Source organism: Pezoporus wallicus, unplaced genomic scaffold (genome assembly GCF_028554395.1).
Source record: "Pezoporus wallicus isolate ANWC-B61680 ecotype Strahan unplaced genomic scaffold, APGP_CSIRO_Pwel_v1 contig_7237, whole genome shotgun sequence".
Lineage (NCBI taxonomy): Eukaryota > Metazoa > Chordata > Aves > Psittaciformes > Psittacidae > Pezoporus > Pezoporus wallicus.
The window spans coordinates 1,111,221-1,130,364 of NW_026635802.1; the positions used below are offsets into that span (position 1 = coordinate 1,111,221).

At 40.2% G+C, this 19,144-nt stretch overlaps 1 protein-coding gene across 4 annotated transcripts in view; it reads left to right on the top strand.

Annotated features, from left to right (window-relative positions):
• Positions 1-19,144, top strand: part of LOC130593274 (sodium channel protein type 5 subunit alpha-like) — a 215,577-nt gene that overhangs the window by 63,941 nt on the left and 132,492 nt on the right. For all 4 annotated transcript variants that reach the window (XM_057398302.1, XM_057398303.1, XM_057398304.1 and 1 more), the window contains exon 8: positions 15,484-15,547. In XM_057398302.1, coding sequence (XP_057254285.1) covers positions 15,484-15,547 — 64 coding nt within the window. The remainder of the gene's footprint in view (positions 1-15,483; positions 15,548-19,144) is intronic.

Here is a 19,144-nt window from a genome sequence, read left to right on the forward strand (position 1 = left end):
CCTTGTTACACCATTGATGATTTTCACAGTTTTAGGGTGTCTCACAAAATTTTTCTTAAAGCTCTCTTTCCTGGAATTACACAATAACATGAACATTTCAACTGGGTCTGGTTTGCACACTGTTTCTTTAAGACAACTTATAGCTCTTGCATTTTCTAGCAAAACTTCAAAATTTAAAGTAAGAGTCTTAAAAAAATAAAAGACCGAAGCAGAGCAATTCAGTATTTATTAAGCTGAAAAATCCCAGAATTTTTTTAAGGAACTCTTATGCTATTAGGGCTCTAACTCGTTATTTGGGTTGGGCCATCCTGCAGTATCTGGTGCTCTGATGTTTATTACCAAAAGGCTTGTTTTCTAGGCCAAAGCAATTTTTAATACTCTGTAGTCTTCTGTACTTTGAATTACAATGAAATAGGTTCACTGAACTAATCCATTAACATTTAAAGGAAATAAGCATTTCATGTAAGTAAACTTCAGAATGTAAACTAGTGTCAGCTGTTGCGCCTCCAAAATTCTCTGAGTCACCTGAGGACCCACACACATTGCAATGGATATGGACTCGCATCTAAATTCATTTATGTTCTTGAAGGAAGTAAGCAGCTAGACTGATGTGCATCGGTATGAACTTATGCTCGGTGACCTTTGGTATTTTATTTATTTTGAAGAGAAGAATGAAGCACTTAGCAACACATTAACTGGAAATTTGGTTGGAAGGAAGTGATATAGTGTCTCGGGGTACTTCTGCTCTGGCTCTGTGAACCCTACAGTCTTATATCTCCAGCCATCTGAGCTACAAAAGCCCTGTGCCTGACTCCTGAAAGTTGCCTGGTTTGACCCAGGGCTCTCTTTAGTGCCTGGCACAAGTTTGACTCCTACTTCTGCTGGCTTCTCAGCATTGTACGCCTTTTCAGCCAGGCTACATGGTCCACAGATTGTGCCAAAGACAGTCGCACCATTCCACACTGGTGACTTCTGGCCTTTCTGCTCAATTCCTCTCCCTGCAGTCTGAGCAGCTGTGGAAGTAGTGTTAGAAAGGTTTAATTACAGGAATGAAAAGCTCAACACTGGTGTCTTTAACGCATGATGTGGTTGATGCAGCATTAGGGAAGGGCAGCTCACAAAGCTCTGGCTGAATCTGGGTTGTCTCTCAGACTGACCTTGACTATGACATTTCTTTAAACTAAAAGATGGCAGATTTAGAATAGAAGAAATAAGGAAGAAAGTCTTCGCTGAGACACTGCCACAGGTTGCCCATAGAAGCAAGCTGTCATTTCCCCATTCCTGGCAGTGTTCAAGGCCAGGTTTGACGGGGCTTTGAGCAACCTGGTCTAGTGGAAAGTGTCCCTGCCCGTAGCAGGGTGTTGGAACTGGATGAGCTTCAAGGTCCCTTCCAACCCAAATCATTTTGGGAATGTGTGAGGTTATGTGTCTTCTCAATGTCCCTGTATCAGAATCTTTTGTCGGCTGAAAGGGGAAAGAGACCTCTGTGCCAGAGCTAAATAACCACACTGGACCTATGCTGACTGGTGATGAGCCTGCTGACATGTTTTCCCATGCATACTGTGTGTGCTTCCAGCTTGGAAATGAGTGAGTGCTCATGGAGCAAGTAGATACCTGTGCACCTATGATGAAGTAAGGCACTTCATGGCTCCTCCATCCACAGATAACTGACAGCTGTGTGAGGTGTTGCTCTCCCTCTCTCAGAGGCACTGAGAGCTCAGAAAGGGATGGCTGGAAGTATAAAGACCAGCAATAAAGGTGAAGAGGTAAAATGGAGCTGTGAAGATAGTCTGGCTCTCTGGAAATGGAAGTAAAGTACTACTGCATAGTCTCTATAAAAATACAGTTAATGTCAGGGCCAACTGCAGCATTTCTTTAAATGGGTGGAATTGTACAGCTGCTCCAGCATACCATGAGCAAGTTTATTTGTGTGGTCCTGATACAAGGAGGAGAGAAGATGTTCCCATAAATCCATTTAGTAAATCCAGCAATGGTGAATATTGTCATGAAAGTATACTTGTTATAACTAAAGATTTACCTACCTCAAAGATGATTAACTTGGTGACATAATGGATTAAAGTGAATTAAAGTTTGACCATGTAGTGCTAATAGTAAGTAATAATACCATCAATGAATGTTTTCATAATATCTGAAAATAAAGACACAGTGGATCATGGCAAACAGCCATCAGTTATTGTGGATGGAAAACAAGGATGGAAATAGTTGAAGTGAGTCAGTGCAGCAGACCCCTGAAGATGCAGAAAAAAAGTAGGTTTATAGGAGAAATGTACTTACCTCTGAACAAGAATAATGAAGTGTTCCTCGAAATGCTGGGGAAGGTGGCGTAGCTATTAGGCTAGGAAGAACAACATTAAGTAGGATTTTCATTTAATGTTGACTATTGTACTAAAGCAAATAAGAAATGGAAGGACTGGCTCCTTTTGTAACTAGATGGAATAGTGCTATATATTTCATTTTGCATAAGTATTATGGTGAAATGAAGTGACTGTTTAACAGAATAGTACTGACCACAATTTAATAAGAGTACAAATTTCAAGTACTGCAGGGAATTAAGCAATACATAGAGTTAGATTAAAGTGTGGGCAGACCAAATTAGATAAAAAGAGGAATATATTAAGAAACAGAGTAGTGTCAGTGTTTATTCTGAAGAACTAGAGAAGAAAATTGGCCAACATGTTGTGAAGTAGAGTTCACTCAAAGGGAGCACAAACAATTACAGAAGCCCTCTGGAGATTTCAAAACCAGTGTGGCTGAGTCACTTAGTTGGAGCAGGGATACTAATCTAAAAAGCAGAAAAAAGAAACTTAAAGAGATTCATAATAATATTGGAAAAAATAAGGTATGTAAAGAAATAAAGTGTGAAAAAACATTCAAAAGCAAAATTGGAAAAATGAACTGCTAGATCTGTCCATTTGGACGCTAAAATAGAGAATCAAAAAAGAGTGATATGCCAGTTCTGCTATTCTTGAAGAGTAAAAGTTTGCTTTGGATTCTTTGAGAGAATTTTTAATGTTTTAAAGGACAGCAGGAAGCCTCTGAAATGGCATCAGCCTCCTCTTGTACCTTTGAACCTTTTTTTCAGTGAATGGGGAAACAAAAGCAAGTGAAACCCCTTAAAAGGGTAATACAGTGAAGAATTGCCTGGTGCTGCAGAGGAAATAGCGGAGAGGCTTAGTCACAATGTACAAAGAAAGATAACAACTTGGGTTTCAGTCTTTCTCAGTCCTTTATATTGAGAGATAACTGTCTGACACAGGCACTTGCCACAGGAAACATTCTGGTTTTGTAGAAGCCCTGGGATAGCTTCAGCTATGCTTTTTTATTCAAAACTGACCTGTCATCTGGTCTAAATTGTATCAACTTTCCTTAGCAACTTTTAGCCCCCAGGCAGGATTTTTTTTCACGTCTGTCTAGGGGAAAAAATGTCAGTTTATGAATTTTTGTGCATTGTCATCGGCTTAACCGCAATTATATGGTAACACTTGATTTTTGGTTGATCTTTGAGGAAATAACCACCATGCTCTCAGGGTTCAGGTGTTGTCATTGAAAACTTAATTCTATGAAAGAAACTTCCTCTAAGCTACTGCAGGTGCCTTCTCTCAGCAGTTATTGGGCACAGCAGTCATAATAAGGTCAGAGAGTCACCTTAATAAGGTGCTTGGCCTCTCCTCAATTCACAGTGGAGATGCAGGTCTAAAACCTGTCTTTTGGTGGGCATGTCTATGTCATAATCAACAGGAGGATTTTTCTGTTCTTTCCTCCAATTTAAATTACTCTAGTGCTTCACAACTTGCATACCTATCCTAAGAACTAGACTTATCAGGAAAGTTATTCCCATCTGGTTTTGCCTCCAGTGAGCAATGCTTACCACTGCAAACATAGGAGTGGGAAAAAGGAATATTAAGGCAGAGGCACCTTATCAGGTCTCCCAGCCTCTTTCACAGGACTGTTCTTTGCCTCTGTGAATGGAGAGTGGAATGGGGGACAGATGGGCATTACATGGAATTGAGCTAAAAGATTCTCAATGTCAAGTGCCGATGGCAAAGTTAAAATGGAGATACAGTTCATTCATCTGGGAAAACAATGACTACTGGTAAGTAACTTTTTTCCTACCTAAGGGGCTACATTCAATATGCTCAAGAAGGATTATTTAATAATTATTAATAATGACAGACCTTTGATTCTGAAGTTGTAGATGCAGCAGTGCTCATATATAAAAATGAAATACAGAGAAAAAAATGTAGAAAATAGTGATACTTATGTCAACAGTATTATAAAAATTATGTAATCAATATATCAATATCAAAGTTATTGAGCTATCAGTTATCTTTAGGAGAGCTAATAGTTTAGAAATACCAGCTGATTGAAAAGCTGCAAGCTTAACTCCAATACTTGTAAAGATTTCTAGGAAAGCAGCTTCAAATAGCATGCTTGAAAACCTGTCTTAGGTTGTAGTGTTTAAATTAAAGATGTATTTGATGAAGTGAAGCTTTATGAATGTGTGAGTTGCAGTGGGTTGAAAGCTGCATGAAGTCACATATGTCACTAGCTTAGAGGGAGAAAAGATGGACTGACTGTATTTGATTCACATGGCTGATGACTGTAGAATCTTTAATGTCATTTATGTATTCCATTACTAAAATGGATTATTGACTAGCCAGTAAGTAGTAAGTAGATTTCTGAGTTTAAATAGTGTGTTCTTTTGTAAAGCAGGGCTCAATGTAAGTACAGAATGCATAAGGAAAAAACCTGAAAGAATAGTAAAATTATTCTAAAATCACACATGAAATTACAGACTCAAACCCCAGTATTTTCCTTTAAACTAGACAACCTACATAAGACACTGTGAAATGGTCTTGTTTTCAAAATGTTCTATATATGTTTCTTCTCAAAATCAGTATCTTGTAAGATAAAATAGAACCCTGTAATTTTCTTTCTATAATCCTGTCCAAACTATTGAAATAAATAAAAAAATGCTTGAGCTTTATTAGCCTTTTACTGGGAGGAATCAGCTGCTATTTTTATAACATAAACCAAGACTTTTCAGGGTTTGTATTTTTTATTCTAGGCTAGTTTCTGGCATTCATTTCATGGCAGTGTTTTTTCTGTTCTTCTGACGCCGAACTGTGTAGTTAACGAAGGTCTGGAAAACGAAAGAAAAAACCCCACAAACCCTTTAATTAAAATGAAAACATCCAGATAAAGATAAATGTAATACCTGTTTTGTCATCTCCAGTTAGACCTGTTTCAGGTGCTATATTTAGAAAGATGTATAAAAAGATGTAAAAAATACGTTAAGCTTAGGCTCTTATTTTAGGTACCTAGTCTTTCCAGCTTCCAGTTACATACAACAAAGCTACAGGAATGATTTGGAGACGGACCTTTCTGAGATGGCCTCTGGAGGAGCCTGCTTTGTTTTCTGTCCTTTAATTACACTAGGCAGCTGAGGGAGATGCCTAAGGTTGAGGAACGTGAACGCTCTGCACGGATTACCTTTGGTTGTGGAGTTATTTACTGACTGATATGATACCCAACCATGGCCTTCTTGGGCACAGGATCACAGACTTGTGAGAAGCAGCTGATCTCAAGCATGGTGTGAATGCTATCAGAGCCAGGCTGACTGCTCCAAGTTGATACATCAGGAGTGGTTCCAGACCAATGAAATAATTCTAAAGCCTTTCCATATCCTCCTCATCGATACTGTAGATGTAATGCCCTGTTGAAATAGCAGGCGTGGATGTTGAGATGTATCTGTGGATATATAGAAATATATGTCTGTGTATACATATGTATCTTCTGTAAGCTCTGTGCCTGATTATTAGCACTGCGCCTGATTATTAGCTCTGCCTGAGGAACTGCTTCATTTTTGCTTTCAGAACCACTGAAATGGAACTGTATGAACAGATATTCTGAAATTGCATGAGAACTGCATAGAAAATAATGATGTTCAAGTCAGTTAATAAATGCAGCAAGTTTGGGGAGAGCTGAAGTGTTTGAGGTGTTGTCTGAAGTGGTAATAGAAGACAGTGAGTGATGAGTAATTATGGAGGTGGGAGGAAAGAGGGAAGCAATAAATCAGGTTGAGACTGGAATAGGTGTTTTATTATTTATGATTGTATTTGAACCAATGATTAAGACAAAGAATCTCTCTGGGCTTTCAGACTGTGCTTGTCAGTGTGGAATCTATTCACGTTTCTCCACTGTTAATTGTAAATATTGTGGCTTTGTTCGGGTGCTGTGGATCTTACGATAAAAAGCTTCATAAATGCTCAAACCTTAATGCTCTGATGTGTTATTAACATGGGTATTGTACCCGTGCACTTTAATGTTTTAAGCTAAATAGAAGAAGAAAGTCACAGCAGAAGTGCAAGAATCATAAAAGCATAAGAAGTGGTACTATTGTGCCCAACACAGTCTCTTCCCAACCATTCAATAGGCTTTTTTTATTTTGTCTTCTGGTGAAAGAGTGAGTTCTTATCCTGGAACAGTTTGAGAAACAGCAGTATTTTTCCTCCAGTTACATTTGTTTTGCTCTCATCGCTGCATTACTGCTCACAGAGAGATCTACTAGAGAAAAAATCTGATATGGAATGATGAGACTGAACATTTTCAGGTTTTCTGCACCTTCAAATTGTTTGTAAACTACCAAACTAAAATACCACTTGACTTGCACAGTGATGTACATTTGAAAGGACCTCATCTGTGCCCTTTGGAGCCTGTCTGTTGACTTCTGCTTGCTCTGAGTTCAGCAATAACATGCCTTGTAAACGCAAGAGAGAGCTTTTTAAATCTGGACACTTAGCCCAGATGCGCTGTAAGCCCACCAGCAGAGGATGGCTTGCATTGCTGCTTTCCCTTATTGCACTGGTTTTAAGGAATAAGGAAAGAAATATTTTCTCCTGATATTTTTCATCCACTCTGAATTCACCCAAATGAGGTGAGGATAAAATCTGGGAATTGCCAGGCTCAATCTGGCCTTGGTGTACCTAAGTAGCATCTGTCTTTGACACAGAGCAGCCCCACATGTTCCAGAAGAAATCAGTAGAGCCTGAAGTATAGATATTTTTCTAAATTTTTATTAACTGTTATCTCTACATATTCTGATCTATGTAAGTAACAAATCTCTCTTGAATGTTTTGGCCACAGGGACAGCCTGCAGCAGTAATTTCAGCAGCTGAAATGCAAGTGTCGTAAAAGAGATTTCCTTTACCTTTGAACATTTTTATTTTATTTTTTTTTTAAATATCCCTCCCCTCTACTTCCTTAGGGCAAAACCCATTCTGTGACTGGAAGCACTAAAGGCTCCCTCTTCTCGTTTTCTAGAATGCATGCTAATTTTTATTTTGATAGTCACCCGTTTTCTAAGATAAAAGATCTCAATTTTTTCAGTTGCTCTTCTTATTGAACATTTCCCAGTCATTCTCATTATTCGCTTCTCCGTACCCTTCAGTCCAGCAGTTACCCTATTGAAAGCAATGCTGTGATCTGTCTTCTGGATTATAGAATCATAGAGCTGTTTAGGTTGGAAAGACTTTAAGTAAATCTAAGAGCACCAAGGACACCACTAAACCATGTCCTGAAGCACCACATCTACATGTCTTTTAAATACCTCCAGGGATTCGGACTCCACCACAGCCCTGGGCAGCCTGTTCCAGTGTCTGACAATCCTTTACATGAAGAAATATTTCCTGATATCCTCCCTTGGTGCAGCTTGAGGCCATTTCCTCTTGTCCTAGTACTTATTACCTGGGAGAAGAGACCAACACTCACCTTGTTACAACCTCCTTTCAGGGAGTTGTAGAGAGCAATAAGGTCTCCCGTGAGCCTCCTTTTCTCCAGGCTAAACAACCAGTTCCTTAAGACACTCCTTGTAAGACTTGTGCTCCAGACCATTAATCAGCTTCATTGCTCTTCTCTGGACACACTCCAGCACCTCAGTGTCTTTCTTACAGTGAGGGGCGCAGAACTGAACACAATATGCAAGGTGCAGCCTCATCAGTGCTGAGAACAGGGCGATGATCACTGCCCTGGCCCTGCTAGCCACACTATTGCTAATACGGGCCAGGATGCTGCTGGCCCTCTTGGCTGCCTGGGCACAAGCTGGCTCATGTTCAGCGGTCATCAGTCAGGACCCCCAGGTTCTTTTCCACTGACCAGCTTTCCAGCCGCTCTTCCACAAGCCTGTAGCATTGCATGGAGTTATTGTGGCCCAGTTGCAGGACCCAGCACTTTGCCTTGTTGAGCCGTATACCATTGGCCACAACCAGTTGACCCAGCCTGTCCAGATTCCTCTGTAGAGCCTTCCTCCCCTCGAGCAGATCAACACTCCTTTCCAGCTTGGTGTCATCTGCACTTGATCCCCTTGATCATTGAAAAAGATATTAAACAGAACTGGGTAAGACAAACCACTAGTTTATAGGTTGCTCCCAGTATAATACCCCATCCTGTTCCTCCTGCATCTCAATATTGCACTTTTTATTTTTCTTTTTTACCACAGCCTCATAGTATATGAAAATGTTGGCTAAGGATCCCTAAAATCCTCCATATCTCTTACCTGAGCTGCTACAGGGATTTAAAATTTGACAAGGTTATGGATGGTGAAATTTTTCTTCTCTGCTTTACTTCACATTCTGGCAACATAATATTTCCCTTTGCATTTATCCACTTGCTTTTTTTTTTTTTTTTTTTTTTTTTAAGTGAAATAGTGTTCCTCATTCAGTCCTGGCCTTGGACTTGATTTTCTGGGAAAATACTGTGTATAGTAGATTTTGTCACCTCTCTGCTTACCCTCTCTTTCCCTTGTACTTACAAGTGTAATAAAGTGGTGCACATACAGCCCTGTCAGCCTGCAGAGATACTGTACATTGACTTTTCATCTTAAGATTTGTCTTCTGTCTCTTAGTTTTTGATCCAATTCATTTGTTTTCTATATCACAGTACAAGCAGGAGTATTTTCTTCTATTTTTTGTCATCTGTTTGTGATCACAAATGTATTCAACCCTTGTGGCAGCTTCTGATTTTAATTCTTTTGTGTGAAACATATAAAAACCTCCACAGAACCTCTACAAAACTTCTGGAGAGTGCACTTCAGCATTTTGCTGCCTATTCATGTGAAGTGTACATCTAAACAAGTGGTACCAAATATGCTTTTAGTTACGTGCTATGCAGCCTACAGCCCTAAGAGCATGGGTCTGTGTCACTGGTCAGACACCGAGACATGGAAGGAGGCTATCTGAAGATGTTTAAAAGCCAGCATGCATGTTTATTGCTAGACATTGTCTCCTGTCTCGTCTTCCTTGGGATACTCATGGACTTGGCATGGTCCCCATGTGAATCTGACAGCATCCAAATTCTCTGCTCCCCTCTAGTCCACAGCTCCAAGTGCTCCTGATGTGTTTTTCCTTCCCTATACAAGCAGCACAAGGCAGGTACTGTGGATCTTTGAGGCTTTCAGATCCTCTTCCTAGCAAAGGAGCCACCTAGCAGAGGGCTTGATTGATTTTTTTTTTTTTTTTTTTTTTTAGTGGCTTTTTCTCAAAGAGAGAAAAAGCTGTATTATCAAAACTGGACACATTTTCTGTGCTGTGGTGACTGCTGAGTCCTGACTGAGAGATTTCTTCTTTGACTTGTCTGGAGCATGGGGAAAAGCACTGATAGGAGCCTACCAGAGATACTTAAGTTTATGGAGACTACTTCCTTCCTAGCACCTTCTTGTATGGTTTCCTATGACCTCTTCCCATCCCCTCTGTACCTCCTGCAAGATAGCTCATGCCTAGAGTTCAGGGCTGTGTTTCACAGTATCACAATATCACAGTATGCTAGAGATTGGAAGGGACCTCAGAAGATCATCTAGTCCAGTCCCCCTGCCAGAGCAGGAACACCTAGATAATGTTACACAGGAATGTGTCCAGGTGAGTTTTGAATGTCTCCAGGGAAGGAGACTCCACAGCCTCCCTGGGCAGCCTGTTCCAGTGCTCTGCACCCTCACTGAGAAGAAGTTTCTTCTCAAGTTTAAGTGGAACCTCTTGTGTTCCAGTTTGTACCCATTACCCCTTGTCCTATCATTGTTTGCCACTGAGTAGAGCCTGGCTCCATCCTTGTGACACTCCCCCTTTATATATTTATATATACACTAATAAGGTCACCCCTCAGTCTCCTCTTCTCTAAACTATAGAGACCCAGCTCCCTCAGTCTTTCCTCATAAGGGAGATGCTCCACTCCCTTAATCATCTTAGTTGCCCTGCGCTGGACTCTCTCCAGCAGGTCCCTGTCCTTCTTGAACTGAGGGGCCCAGAACTGGACACAATATTCCAGATGCGGTCTCACCAGGGCAGAGTAGAGGGGAAGGAGGACCTCTCTCGACCTACTAACCACCCCCCTTCTAATACACCCCAGGATGCCATTGGCCTTCTTGGCCACAAGGGCACAATGTTGGCTGTTTACCCTAATGTCATGGATCAGCCAATTTTCTCAATAAGAAAGTTGGCCTCTTGCTCTCTGCCCCCTCTACCCACCAGCCATTCACACAATTAACTCATCCTGATCTGGTTTTAATCAAAGTTTTGCAAATGTCCTTCCAGATGGTTATGAGTGAGGTGGCAGGAGAAAGCTGGGCTAGAAGCAAGCGCCCGGTGGAAAAGGGAGGGAAGGATGGGGAGCAAGGAGAAGGGAATACCCAAGAGCCTGTGAAACCCAGCAGAAGGGCCAGCAGCAGCAAATGCCAGGGGACAGCAGAGGACAGCCAGATCCTCTGTCATGGGGTGAGCAACAGGAGAGTAACTGATTATTATAATTATTCGCAACCCCTTTTAGCAGGGAAGAACTAACTGGCAGTGCCAAATATTCCCAAGCGTTCTTCCCTAATAATACCTTTAATTCAACCTGTTCCATTGCTTTTGTGAGGCATGTTTTTCATCTTCAAACTCAATTTCATTTATTAGAGACTTCACTGTGTGTGACACAGTGTGCACACATCAAGTGCAGCAAGGATTTGTTTTAATTATTATGTATTACCAAGAGGTACAGTGTGTTTGTGCTGGTGGGTGAAAGGATGACAAGGGGGTGTTATCTATTTTGTTTCTGTGTCATGTATCACAACTGTAAGGTGATGGGGCTTTCTGAATGGCATTTTAGATTTGGAATCGGGAGGTTTGATAGCTGTCAGTGCTTTGTGTCAGCCATAGCATAGGGAGAAAGTCTCCAACCAGCAAGTGTTCGTGTGGCTGCAATAAATAGTCTGAGATAACAGACACCTCTCTGGAGTTTTTGTTAGAAAGTCAGCCAGAGGACTCTTCTCTGTGGAGTGACTAATGATATTTGAATGCTGCTTTTCATGCAAGTGTGATATAGGGCTTTTTTCAAATTGGAAAGAATTTGTTGTGAGTCAAAATATCATTTCACTTTGGTATTCGAAGGACAAACAGAAGCTAGATTCAGCAACTGGTTTTGAAGCTGACTCTAACCTTTTTTATTTTTCAGAATGAGAAAGTTTTCCTCTCCTTTGCACACAAATGAAGAGGCCTTCTACCCTGCAGCTCTATACACTGGCTTTTTTTGTCAGTGGTGTGATGTAGGTGTGAAAAGTATAAGCTGGAGCATAATTTTAATGTTTTAATTAGAATTTTTTTTTTTTTTTTTTTAGGATGCTCCACCTGTCAAGTTTTTTAACTTGACAGGTGGAGCCATTGTGAATGTTTCCTCTGTTAGAATTACCTGGAATGGGAGGGACCAATGCAGAAACCTGAAAGATATTGATAAATCAGAAAAAGTGTAGAATGAAACAGCAGGAATTATGAGAATCTTGAGGAATTGACCAGAAAGAACACATTGCAAGAATATTCTAGAGGAATTTGTATATTTCCTCACTACTTGCATACAGCAACCTTAAAACTAAGGTCAATGCTGTGTGCTTTGAACAGTGTAGGAGACAGGGTATGGTCTTGTAAGAGACACAGCAACTCATGGTGTTAAATGAGGAAAGAATGGGGTGATAGATTTTCATCTTCAGAATGCTGTTACAAATTTAATTGTTAAATGACACTGGCGGTTAGGGCTGCTACCAAGCTTCTTGGTGTCCCTGGAAAGCCAGGAGCTGTAAAGCTGTTGGAGAGATTGAGTTACTCTGGATTAATGTAAACATAACTGAAATGGATTAGTGAACATTACTTCCTGGGCTGTGTTTTAGTATAAGGTCCTTTCACTGGTGATGGGGAAAAGCAGACATTACTCCGCTATATAGTCATGGACTTTTGCTGCCTGGGCTTTGTGTCACATCTAAAGACTACCATCAGAAGTGTCCCTACTAATTAATAATGTAAAGTATAACAACTGTGCTGAGTAATATTTGCCATTAACTCCTTCCTGAAACCAATTAAGGGAATTCATTAGAGGAGTGCTTATTTTTTGATGTTATAGGTGTGTTAATACAAAGGAAGATGTGATCAACGGTAGATGGAGGTAAACCTCTACTATTTTCCATCAGACTGGTACAAGTGCTATTTACAATGATGTTATGGTAGTGTAAGCTTTGTCATACCCTCTGCGCAGCAAGGGGTGTGGGTTTGGGCCATATCTTTCTGTCATTGGTGCTTGAGCCACTTTGGCTGAAGCAGTTCCCACTATCTCACTGTCCTTTGCAGGCAGACAAAACTCTGTAAGAAGGTTATAAGCTGCTTGTGAGAACTTACTTTACAGGATTATTTTACTGAACTTCTAAAACACCTCTAAAGCATAACCCTTGGGAAAACAACACCCGCATATGGATTCATCATACACCTTTTTAATGGCAAGAGAATCAACCTAATACAAGTAATACTACATCAGGAGAATTGGAGATACAGGGTCTTGGTGTGTATTTATAAGGCTCAGGCACAAATGTGTGTATGTTTTGGAGAAGATAGCATCTGGTTATTAGAAAACATATTTCTATTGACTTTTTGACTTCTGAGAACTGACAAGAAATGTTCTGCATTATTGAAAAATAGATGAGTTTATTGGGCAGCAATGGAGTAAATAATGTGACTGATCAGAAACTGATATGAAGTTGGAGTTATTCTGACCATTGCTTTTTATTTCTTTTAGTATGATCAAGTAGTTTTCTTAATCTGGAAATCCCAGTAGAAAAGTTCCTAAAAGGCATTGTATATGCTATAACTGTGCTGTGACATCAACATTTCAGTAAAGCTGGTAAATTAAAAAGAAATTTTATGGCCTTGTCAGAGTTGACTGATGGAAAGCTGAGGGCATGGGGTAATACGATACTAAGGCGGTTTGCTCTTAAAAGCAAGAGTAAGGACTGCTTCTTAAAGACCTCTGATCGCCTGGCATGCTTGATTGAAATCCAGACCAACTTTCTTTGAATGACAAATTGATTGTTGTGTGCATTTTTGATACTGCAACGATTTGTCTCTCTGGGTGCAATACTGTAATCTGTCTTTCATTTATCAGCAGGGAATCACCAGACTGTCTTTTCCTTGGCCTGAGGTTTGGCACCGTAGCTGTGATGCTCTGTTGTGCAGTTGCAGACTCTGGTTAAGATGCCCCCTCCCAGCAGCATCTAAGCACTAGTTCCTCAGCATGCACTTCATTGCATTCTGGCACCTACCATATCACTTGTCTTAGATATAAAAAGGTTTCAGACCACAGCAGACCACAGAATGTTATCTGTCCTTGTTATTTTAAATTTCTTTGTACACAGAATCTACTTTTCCTGCTTATTTCTGTACACTGACTCTCTTCTTGTCTTCTGATTTGACTGTGCAGGAGGTGTTAGTTCGGTCTTAAACCATCACTGTGCTCCAGAGCTTCAGTCAACCCTTAAACAAAGTGGTCTGATGGGTTTGTGTCACTAACACTGTGTATCACAAATATGATATTATCTGTCTTGGGAAAAGCAGAAGTCTTTCACCAGCAGAAGTGGAGGGTGAAGGGAAATTGAAGACATGGCATCCTTCCTCCTTCTTTGGTCATTAATCACAGATCTTTAACCATATTGAACACCTGGGTGTTGCCATCAGTCAAGATGTTTCCATAGAAAGCACACATGTAAGACAAAGTGGAAAAGCATACAGTCTGAGCAGGATATATGCTCTGGTAACTTGTGAACACCATCACGTGCCGTCATAACCACAAGCTCATGGACAGTAATTCCCTTTTGGCATGCAGCAGGGTAGGGCTTTTCCACTGCTTGCAGCTTATTGAGAAAGCCACAGCACATCTGTTCGGTGGCTTGAGCCATTGAGCATTCTTTGCATAGCCTGCCTGGATAAGCTGTCACTCTTGATTTTTTTTAAAACATTTCACAGCAGAGGGTTAGCCTAGAATGGAGAACCTCTTCTGGTCATCATCTGCAGAGGTCCCTCTGCTCACAAACACATGCTGCATAGTGCTGCCACCGTCATGCCTTATATCAACAGGGGGTCATGTCCTCTCTGCTGCAGCAATTCACACCTGATTATCTACCTGCCATCAGTCAGCAGCTGGTCTCCGTTTTTCATGTATTAGGTTTCTAGATCAATGCTTTTACCCATTCTTCCATGCTGCTATGCAGGTTTTAGAGGTGCTCCTTAGAGCATCTCCTTCTCTTCAGACTCTCTCTGGAAAACTGATTTTAGTTTTCCCATTTGAGAAGTTGGCCTCCTGTTCTGTTTCTCTGAATGTTAGGCATTGTTAACTGGGGAGGGAAGAGAGTTTGTACACGAAGGCTCTCATTAGACTTAAGTGGTGTTAATTTCCTTAAGCCTCATTGATAGTCAACCAGGGAATGATCCAGAGCACTTAAATTTAGCTTACTCTTCTGAGCTTCCCTGGAGAAGTGTCTGTCTTCTCTCTCCCTCCATTGCCATTATAGATGACTATGTTGGTAAATATTTGTCTTTATGAATACTTCCTAGTTTGTTTGATATTTAACAGGGTGCTTTTTTTCGGTTTCTTTTGCTTTATACTGTGCGTTTTCTATGCTGAGGAGAATCCACCAGACTGGGGGAGTGGGCTGCTTCGTTAGCATTATTGCATTTGACCTATAGCTGGTAACAATTTTAAGCTATGAGTCAGGAATTTCTACCACAAATTTCAATTCATACATGTCTTAACAGTACAGAGTCTGAAACTCACAGGCAAGCTTATGGTTTGCTTTCAGTACATAGTGCTATACTGAATTCAGTAACAATGTTCTCGAACAGCCAGGGACATGGACCATGTATCTTAACAAGCATTGCCCACAGCCCTGATGCCACTTTAGTAAACCTGTCAGATTTGGAATAGAAACAGCAAGTAAAGAGAGTTGAAAAAATATATTTGTCTTTACAAATTGTAGAAATTAAAATTAGCAAAACAAAGCAAAAGCATGCCATTCATCTCTCCGTTACTGTTACAATTGAATATGCTGGTTGATGTATGATATTTTTAAATGTGTTCATTCCCAGAATGTACTTATTAAAAGCTATTTCTCTATCTCTGTTGCAGTGAACTATTTCATAAAAAATGGTACAGAAGATGTGTTACTGTGCGGCAATAGCACTGATGCTGGGTAAGTACTTTAAAAATATCTTTATTTCTGGTTTATTTTTGTTGCATTGTTCTGTTGTTAGTTTGTTGGGGGAGTTTTTTCCTACATTTTCTTTCAGTTCTGTCCACTTTCACTAGCATGAAGTAGATATTTCCACTTCCTTGTGTCAATCATAATAGGAGAGAAGATAATTACAATATTGTGCATGGTGATACAATTTTCTAAACTGCAGGGAATAGAAATTTGTGTGTCACTTATCCATGTCTAAAATTTTTAGGGGCTTTATTACACTTCTTTTTCAGTATGTTTAAATTTCTCAGTATGAAAAAGAAATAGTAAGGACTAAGTAACACTTAGGCTTAGTGAAGAGTATTTTAAAGGAAATGAAACGGGGGTGGAAACAGAACAGCTGGAGGGATTTAGACTGACAATGAATTCTGGGCTTTTGGCAAAGGAAGATAAACAAATCAACAACTCTGAGTCCCCAGAATAGCATGCTTTGGAGGTGGGAAGGTACTCAGTTTTGAGTTGTGATCTGCATTTGTACATGGTATTTTTATAGGCTCTGTGTATTTCATTTTCTCATAGAATAGACAGTGAAGGGAACCAGAATAGTTCCTGTGGTATACTAACTCCTTCTGCATGAAGGACTTTATTGATATCCCTACTATTTGTAGATGCTAATATTTCCTTCTGCATCCAGTCCTCAGGGTCTAAGCACATTGTCCAAGAGTGAGGTTTTATTTGACAGGTTCTCATGATCTTGATGAAAATGGAAGAGTTCAGATGGGATGGATAGAGGTGGGCTCATAAGCTGTGCAAGGACTATAGGCTGATAGGAGTTGTAGAAAAAAGAAGAAAAGACCTTAGAGTGATGGGATAGATGAGCTTTTGATCTAAATATATGACAGTATGTGAACCAAGGAGGTGGATGACCTAGGTCAAGTGAGAGGAGCAGGTGAGATGATCTGCTTCTGGAGGGAGAGGTTCTCTGTTGGTAGAACTAAATGTGGAAGGCTGAAAAAAACAGAGTTTAAATTAGGAATAACTTCATGTGAAAAGAGGCATGTGTGCGCCAGGAGACAACAGGAAGGTGAAGGGAAGACAAAAACAAATTTTCTTTTGGACAGGAGGGTGAGAAAAGCTATGGGGTCCTGGAGACAGACACTTTACTTTCTGCCGCCACTGTCTAGATCTGTATTTACATAAGACAAAGGGAAAGCTGAAGTGTCAGCCTTCCCTCTGCATATTTTGTGTATCTGATCTGTATTGCCAGTCTAATTTAGACTGTAAACTCCTTGGGCAAAGGGCCATGTTTTCCTCTTTCTTTGTTCCACGGAAGGTACAATGTCAGCATTCATTAATTAAGTGCTTTGTTGATTGTAATAATAGCATTTATCTAGGCTCAGGCTGGACTCCAAGACTATTGGGATGTTTCCCAGGGATCCCAGGGTTTGGCAATCTACCTATGCTGGTGGACTTCAACCTTTACTAGCCAATAAGCAGTAATACTGAGAAAAAAAATGTTCTACACAGCAAATGTATTTTGCAAATCATAAAATATTATTCGTTGTTCTCTGTGACCTAACTGTGGTGGGGACAGGCTGCTAAAATCATAAGCAATGTTGAAAAGGTTGATTAGATTATGGATAGTTTGTGAGGCATAGTTTAGGGACTACTGTTTTGGAATTGTCCAAGTGATGGGAAGTTACATACCAATCTGATATCGATTGATTATCTATATATTGGTAGCCTGTATGGATTTAAGGATTGAGTTCCAGCAAGGCATTTAGCAAAAGCACCCTTATTTCCTTCCCTAAAAAGTCAATAAATTGAAATATGTCAACAAAAATCCATGACTGTATAAAACCTCCAATGGAGGCACTATGCCCATGAGAGAGTCACGGCCTGAAGCAACCAGGGGAGAACTTACAGCTTTCATGTATAAGAAGAGGAAAATGTCACACCCACACCTAGAGCCCTCATGCTTGTTTTGATAGATACATCAAAACTATCAGTGTTTGTGCCATTAAAGGAAACCCACTTTCCCCTCTATACATCAGTTTTTTTATTCAGCCTCTTGCTGTTTTAGTTAAACCTTTAATACCACCGGGTGAGGTTTGGTTTTAAATGCCTAAAAAGAGAGACTAAATATTCCAACTTGCGCTGTTTTTTAGCTCTGGACTAGCAATTGTTTTCTTATCTGTTAAACATTGCACCGAGTTCCTGCTAGTCTTCCTTTCCTGTTGTTTAAAAGCATGAAGATACTTAAGACGATGATCCTAAGGCTTCAGGGGATTTGCAAAGTCATGTATTCCCACCTGTTAGAATAGGGAGGCCATTATTTACAGGCTGATGTATCTGACAGAATGGAATTGTTTTCTCTTATCCTTTAATGGTCAAAGTCAAGAGCAAGTGCATTCAATAGCAAAGCACAAAATCTGAACGTGTGGGATCTTTTGGGACAGGTTGCACCATAGGATCCAGGGAAGTGAGTGAAGAGTGAATGGATGCATCAGATTGCGGTTCCCCTGTCTATTAGTAATGAAATTAGTGACAAGTGAGGATGCTTAAATTGGTATCTCATCAAGGCATCAGGCAGGTGAGGCAGGGAAAAACAGCTGGCAAGGCTATGTCTGAGTGCTCACAGCATTTGTGGAACTCACCTCTGCTCCCAGTTTGGAGCTTGAATTTTTTAGCCTCTGGGGTCCATTGAGGACCCAAAGGAAATGCTGGGAAGGGCAGTGTCATCTCATCCCTCCCTCAGTGGAGGGACTCCTTGTTAGAGTGAGTGATATCTGTGTTGTGGCCAGGATATTAAATCTCAAGGTAATTGAAAAACCCATTTTAGTGCATTTTTAAAAGCGTGTTGATGATGCACTGAGGTTTAGCTGGTTACTGTAGAAGAGTAAAAATTATTAAAATAAAATCTAAAGAAATCTACTATGGCAATTATTAGGTGACGAGACTCAAATGGTCTAATATAAGAGTGTGTAGTAATGGAGACTGCAACCTGAGCTGGAGTAGCAAGCCAAAATCAGCAGGGAAATGACCACCAGTGGGTACTATATCACAGACAACCTAATTATCTCCAAGGTGGGGGCTTTATTGCATTACTAGGAGGGACTGGTTTTTGAGCAAGCACCCAAACTGCCAATAAAGCCGGAGGTAATGGATCTAGCTAATATTGATTCTAGTTCAGAAGGGATCTGACCAGATGCATGTCACTCAGCAGCAAATCTGTCTCTAGTACTTTACCTGGCAGTTGGAAAAAAATCCATTTATCTATGTTTTTAGGTATTCTCCAGGAACCTCAAGAAGCTACTATAAAAATCATGCTGCAGACACATGTTAGAAATGTCAGGAGATGGTATATTAGTTGCACAAGGACTAACCTGTCTGTTGGATTTCCTGTGTGATGCCTTAGAAACTTCAAGATATCTGGAATTTGATTTTTCCTCATTTAATCAAATAGAACTTTTGCTGTTTTCCATGTTAGTTATCCAACTGCTTTTTCTCCCTTGATGTACTGCAAGAATTTGCTTTGCATTTACAAGGAACAAAGAGTCCAATAGAAATAAGACGTAATGTTTGGAGAAGATAGAAAATCAAATGATT